Source organism: Ananas comosus, linkage group 15, assembly GCF_001540865.1.
Source record: "Ananas comosus cultivar F153 linkage group 15, ASM154086v1, whole genome shotgun sequence".
NCBI lineage: Eukaryota > Viridiplantae > Streptophyta > Magnoliopsida > Poales > Bromeliaceae > Ananas > Ananas comosus.
This window is the reverse complement of record NC_033635.1, coordinates 430,899-438,336: the sequence shown is the minus strand read 5'-3', so window position 1 is coordinate 438,336 and position 7,438 is coordinate 430,899. Positions and strand designations below refer to the sequence as shown.

The 7,438-nt window shown below is 36.6% G+C and overlaps 1 protein-coding gene across 1 annotated transcript; it reads left to right on the top strand.

The window, feature by feature from the left end:
- Positions 4,038–5,603, top strand: LOC109721612 (EPIDERMAL PATTERNING FACTOR-like protein 4). Its single transcript, XM_020249313.1, has 2 exons — positions 4,038–4,413; positions 5,007–5,603. Exons 1-2 carry the CDS (start codon positions 4,320–4,322, stop codon positions 5,288–5,290), a joined length of 378 nt encoding a protein of 125 aa, XP_020104902.1. The 5' UTR covers positions 4,038–4,319; the 3' UTR covers positions 5,291–5,603.

The following is a 7,438-nucleotide window of genomic DNA, read 5'->3' as shown; positions in this document are numbered from 1 at the left end:
AAAAAAAAAAAAAAAAAAAAAAGGAAAAAAAAAAAGAAAAGGAAAATCTATACGAAAAGCCTGAATAGTTCTATAGCCTACAGGGTTTGCATTGAAATAAAGTGTCAATAGTACTTATACTACAGCTACAATAAATCAATTAATGAAAAACCTATCATATCATTTTCTTTTTCTTTTCTTTATTTTTAAGTAATGTATACAGTTATACACCAATTAAAAATTTTTAAAAAAACAAAGAATTTATAGGTCCAAGGTGTTGTTTGAGGGGTAGTGTTCATATCAAACTCAGTAATAATGTATGGTGGTCGATAGCATATAAAAAAATAGACAACATAATATAATACTATTTTTGCAGAATTTTTATATTTATTTTGATAAAAAAAAAATTCACGAGGCTTTTGAACCACACGTAGATAATCAATCGATCTTCTAAATCATAGGAAGCGAATAAGCTGTTGCAATAAAAAAAATAAACTTTACCGTGCTGAAAAATATTAAAAGAAAAAGAAAAACACAGAGGAGTAATGTGTTTATGTGGGTCACTTTACATGCGATCCCACGTTTGGTTTGTCTCTTGGTCAACAAAATTGCACTCTGACCGACTAAATTCGGTGTAACGGTTATATATCACATCTGTGTGCGCGATATTTAAGACCCCCTCCCATGAGAGGGGATCCATCTAGAAATGTCAATGGACGTGGATATTCGAAATATTATCCGAACCCGAATTCGAATGGGGCGGATTTATCCGAACTAAACGGGTATGAATTTAGTTATGGGTATAGAAAATAAAAACCCGACGGATATGGATACGGGTATGGATTTTGTAATTACCCGACCCGAACCCAAACACGACCTGAACCCGAACCCAAACCCGAATAAATTATATATATACATACTTTATTTTTATTTATTTATATAATATATAAAATATTTAATAATTTTTATCCCTTAGATCTTCATTTAATGGTGTAGATTTTTAAAACCGGCTGGGTCCGGGTTCGGGTTCGGGTTTCGAGTTTTTGGTCGGGTACGGATATGGGTATAGATTTTTAAAACCCGCCGGGTTCTGGTCCGGGTACGAGTTTTAATTTGATTTTCGAGTTCGGATTCGGATTTTTAAAAACCCGATCCAAATCCGCCCCGTTGACGTCCCTAGATCCAACAAAGAGTGTACTAAAAAATCAGGTGAATAAATTTGATCGATAATCTCAAAAAAACTATTATACCTAATCCAAAAACAAAAGCATTGAGCCTTAATTTTTTTTTTTTTTCGGTCTATTTAGTATGAACATAATAAATTAATTGTACTTCAGTCACGATAACAAAATCAAAATTAATGGATAAGAGATTTTTTTTTTTAGATTTCGATTTTAAACCAAATTGGAGGAAAGAGAGATATCGACATTTTTAATAATTAGAAAAAGGAAGAAAAGAAGAAGGGAGTGACATGCGGGTGTTACACTGAAGAATTTTCCAAATAGGAGGGAAGGGGCGATGGCAACGTGGGCTCGACGGCCCATTAAGAGCAGGTGAGAGAGAGAGAGAGAGAGAGAGGGACATAAATAAATAAATAAGTATTGAATAAATTTGGTAAAAATAAAAAAAAAGAGAGAAAAAAGAGGAAGCAGGTGAGGGAGTGGACCCGACATCATTAAATAAGCCGTCGCAGTCACCGTGGATTCGTTTGAGCCCCCCCCCCCCTCCTCCTCGTCTCTCTCTCTCTCTCTCTCTCTCTGTGAAAAAATGGCGAGTCGCCACAAATTGCAAAAGAGCTCCTCAAATTTTTGATCTCATATATGGAATTATTACTTTACATTACTCTCTCTCTCTCTCTCTCTCCACCTCGGATGTGTTCAAGTCGTACGAGACAGTGAGCGCACATGCACAAGGCCACACGAGTGACAGCTACGGCTCCTTCCTCTTGCTATATACATCTATATATATATATAAATATTTACCTTACCCCTTGTTCCCAGGGGGCCCTCCCATTTGTTCCCTTATTACAACTGTACCCCTTTTCCTGGTGGGGGATAAGGGAACTGGGGAAGTACCTAATGTTCTACTGATGACATTTTCTAGCGACTGCCGCCACGGGCATCCCACAAATATTACATGCGCATCGCCGGCGTCGAAATTGATTCACGCGCGAATTTTAAAGCGCACCGGCGCAAGCGGCATTTTTTTTACAGCATTACTCCGGCCGTCGAGAGTGATCCCGTACGCTGAAAAGTCGTTCGATCTTAACAATGCTAACTAAATCGGTAAAAAAGAAATCACCGCATGAGAAATATCAAGGAAATGAATATATTTTACGGACGATTTTAATGAAAATTATTGAAGATTAGCTTAAATATGAATTCGGGCATCAAATTCAGAGCATAATATTTAGCTTTTCGTGCAAGTTAATGCCGCATTTGGCTACAGAGATTACTTAATCAAGATTCTGCTATTAAACCATATAGGTCGGAACTCGCAGTCTCTTCTGTTATGTTATATAAATAAGGAATACTATCTCTTAATTTGTTTTTCTAATTTATCATTCTGTTGTTACTTATTAAACCACTGATATATATTAGGAACCAAAGAGGACATTAATTCTCTCTCTCTCTCTCTCTCTCATCAAAAAAAAAAGAAGAAGAAGAAGAAGAAGAATAAAAAGGGTACCAAAACTCACTGCAGCTGAGCAGCATGAATAGGTGGTAAGATTCCAATCTGAGAACCAACAAATAGAGTTCCCAAATCCAAAGCCCGTCTGAGTAACAAACAAAAGACTACTCCGTTGAGCCGGTGATCGGCCTGCCACTCTCTGCCTGACCCCAAGAACCGCAAATCGCTTCGCTAACTGAGAAAATTGAAAAATGCTTTAAGTCTCCGTGCGTTAATATGTTGACAAATTTATATACTAATCAGGGCCTTCCATATATATTATCTCTGTTGCGATATAAATAATCCGTCGGTTCAAAATGATTCACAGTCGTATCCCACCAGATCCACCTCTTCCGCGTCAAAACTTTTGACTCATTTGGTTTGTTGAATTTTTATATATTTCGCTGCAAATTTTATCGGTCACGCATTTTGTTTAGTCCAATCTTAGATATCAAACAGGTGAGCACAGCAGGTGGAGCCGGGCACAATCTTTCTACTGTGTGATGTCCAATCAGATAGATAGCTATTAGGAGTCGGAGGTTTAAAAAGAGCCAAACATCGTAAATGAACCAACCACTCATCTGGGGCAGCAACAAAATCATAGGGCCATGATTCCCCCCCCACCCAGCCCCTCCTCTTTTCAATGCCACACCCCCTTCCCCCTCCAATCCTGAAAATATATCAATAACAAATTAATTATACTTCTCTTTATTTTAAAATTATAATAAAAATATTTTTTTTATAATTATGATGGAATAAATAAATTAAAAAAATATATTTTATTAACTGAGAACGCCACGACACTAATATGACTGGTACATTCTAAAAATTTTCTCCCAACCCCTCATTAACTTTGATTTGATGGAATTCCCCTTTATAGGATCAACTCCCGAATCGATTCACTGAGATTTTTTTACCTCCCCTGCTTTGGAATCTCGTTTCCCTTCTTCGGCAAGTATATTTCTTATTAGTGTCTCTCCAACTATTTGCACTTGATTATTATAGTAATGATCGAGCAATAATTCCTGCTTCCACCTTTACTACGGTGAAATGTTATTCGAAGGATTACGATGAGAAACCACTCAGACGACACTTGAGAAGAAACGAAAAAGGTTTTACTGTATATTTGTTGTGACCTGTGAGAGAGCCAAGTAAAGAGTTTTACTAAATTAAGTACAGGGAAGATCGAAACTTTTTACTGTATTCAGTACAAAGGAGTTGTTCCGAGAATCAAAGAGACAGATGTGAGCTTAAAAGGCTTAAGCACTTATAAAGTACGAAACTAATTAACATCTCAAATATATTTCCAATTTTAATGATGGGCCTTTCTTTAATAGAATAGAGCAACGGAGCCAAATAGCGAGGGGTTATTTGGTCATCACCTTCGTTCTCATTTCTCAAATCCCCCTCAACCCCATGTTCCCCCCACACCACACTGCTGGTCTCCTCTCCTGTTGAGAAAAACCAAGAACCCCACCGGCCACCCCCTCTCTCTCTCTCTCTCTCTCTCTCTCTCTTCTCTGAGATTGACTTGACACGCACGCCATTGAAATAATGACACCTCTTATTTGAATCCCCACCTCCCCTTTCTCTCTCTTCTCTCTCTTTCTCTCTCTTCCTCTGCTCCGAGCCCTCTGTTACTCTCTCTCTTCTTGCTGCCGAGCTCGGCCATGGGCGTCGACCTGCGTCGCCGGAGCCACCTCGTCTCCGCCGCTGCCGCCGCCTTAGTCCTCTTCATCTTCTTCTTCTTCGGCGCAACTTTTGGTAAGATAACGCTACAACATCGCCACTTATGCTTTGTACGCACTAGCCAAACCTTTTGATCGGCAAAAGCTTCTTCTTTTCTCGTTCTTACTCCCCTTTTAGCCTAAAAGTCTCTCCTTTTCCCATAAAAATCCCTCCTTTTTCTCCTCCCCATTCTTGGCGAGATCTCTTCTCCCTCACTTTAATGATTCCGTGAAGTTCTTATTCACTTTGCAACGGTCATCGAGTACTAATGTAGATGATTTTCTTTCTCTTCGGATGCATGTAAGCTAGAACCAATCGTTGCTAAATAAGCTCCCTATCTCTTTTCTCACTCTCGAGTGTTGAAAAAAGTTGATCAAATCACCATATTTAGTTGTAGGTATTCGTTATTTCTCCAAACCCATTCGAACCAACCTCACAAGATCATTTTTCCCCTCACACATTCATGTAAAAACGCAATTTTTTAAAAAAATCGCAACAATGCACGCCACGCCAACAATAAAAGAACCTTCTTTTACTTGATTTTCCAAACATTTACAGCTCAGAAACGTCGCTTGATTAACAATGACAACATGTTGCTACATTTTTTTTTTTTTTTTTTTAAATTACAGGGATCTTCTCCTTGGAAGGGAAAGCTCGAGAGGGAGTAGTGGCGAACCCGAGCCCAAGGGTTTCGGAGCAGGACCGCTGGGAGCCATCAGGTGACGTGGCGGCTCGGCGGCGGCGGCGGCTTGTGGGCCCGGGCTCGTCGCCGCCGACGTGTCGAGCGCGGTGCGGGCGCTGCTTCCCGTGCCGCCCTGTACACGTGGCGATCCAACCCGGTCGGAGCTTCCCCTTGGAGTACTACCCCGAAGCGTGGCGATGCAAGTGTGGTAACAAGCTCTTCATGCCCTAAAAGGAGAAGAGAAACTTAATTAGAGAAGAGGCTCTAATACTATTCTTCTGAAGAGAGACAAATTTAAGAAACAAAGAAAAAGGAGAGAGATATATCGAGCACAAAACCCCTCCCTTTCCCTGACTTTTCATGGAGAGTTCTTTGTATTTTATAATGGTTGTATGTATAGAGAAGTGTATTGGCCTTTTTTTTTCTTTTCTTTTCTTTTTTTGACTGTTTTGGTTTTTTTTTTTTTTTATTGTTCCTTTCTTTTTTGGGGTTCTATATGTGATTTTATAACTAAAGAGGTTGGAGTTAATGGAGAGCTGATTTTTACACTCTCTAGAGGCTTTTTAGCAAAAAATGTTATGTGAAAAAAAAAACAAATAATTGAATGACTTATTTATGAATACTAAATACTGCCATGAGTTTTTTCAGAATGTTATTGTTATTGTGTGGTGTATAAATGTATTAATATATATAATAATAATAATAATAATAATAATAATAATAAAAAAGTTGGATTAGTGACATATAGAAAATTGTTCATAAAGTATTCGAATTAAGTAATTTTTCTTTTACCATTTATTTTCTTTATATAGGACTCACTGATGATGGGGTACTGATTAACCTCTGAATTTGGTTTTGAGGTACAAGGCCCAGTCACAGCTTTTTTGTTTAGAAAAGGTAAAATGTTGAATACCCATCACATTGTCCTTCTCTTTTTTTTTTTTTTTTAGTTTTTTTATTGCTGTAGGCATCACATCAACTTATTATGGTTTCTCATCTTCCTCTTTGTTACCAATCTATTTTTATTTTGGTAAAATAGTGAATAGTATCCAGGCATTGTTAGCTAAGAATTTAATATTTAATATTTTTAACTAATTTTATATTTTAAAAATAAATACTCTCTCGAGAGTCAAGAAAAATGCAGTTATTTGAAAATGCCATGGTTCCTATAATTGTTTAATTAATGATCAAACTAGCTATTCAAGCCTAATAGTAGACATGGTGCTACGTCACATATGAAAGTAATTAAAGCATAGTTAGATGTCTAAATTAACAAAAGGCTATAAATACCAACCGTTCTTAGAGCAAATGGCAAAGAATTTAGTGGTTGGTATTCGAGATCCCAAGTTTGAATCATAGTTGATTCATATTTCCAGCTAAGTTTATTTCTTAATGAAATAAACGAAGCAGGTAGCGTGCTACCTATCTCTAAAAAAAAAAAAAAAACTATAAACTAAGTTGCCCTTAAATATTATATTAAAGGATACATAAAAATTATCGTAAAGGACTCAATTAGATCACCAAACTTAAACATTTCTACACAAAAGTGCTTTTACAAGCTTCAAATAATACTATTGCACCCCGCAATAATTACAATGTCCCCCCAAAAAAAAGTAAATATATCTTAATTAACGCAGCACCACACTCGGAAAGTGTCTATCTATATCCACCCGAGGAGATTGCACGTGGAGCTTCGCTTTAAGCATGAAGTTTGAACAATGCATACTCTGACTCTTTGTTTTCATAATTGTTAAAACTTTTGGATTCATGTGCCAATGTTTTCTCTCGATTTGACGTTGGCCACGAGAGTGGAGGTAAAGTAGCTTCTGTTTTTATTTTTGGTATTTTTTTTTTCTTATTTACTTTTCCTCCAAATGGTTTAAATTTAACCAAACAAGAAATATTGCTGTATAACTATTTTTAAAAAAGGATATTGGCTATAAATTTTCTGCACACAGAGCTATCACGCTACTCATCGGAAAAAAAAAAAGAAGAAAAGCATATGGAAATAAAACGTCGAAACCGTTCAGTCTATAGCCATACTATTAATATCACTACCACATACGGTATCTGAGTCTCTAAAGAAAAGCAATCAATGTCTGTCAAATTTTATATTTTGAAAGATTTTAAATTTTTTTCCTTCGATATTTTAAAATAAATTATGAAAATCATCATGAAAAAAAGCCTAACAAATGTTCATCATTTTATTTTATATTTTTTTCATATTGAAGAACCATCAAATATAAATTTTATCACAATCTTTTCCAACTTTTCAAATGGCTTTAATTTGGAACAAGTTGTTGGGTTATATCTACGTCCTGTGTTTGCTTACTTAGGTCTCTTTTTAGGAGTTCTTGGAATTTGAATAGGCACTTGAAT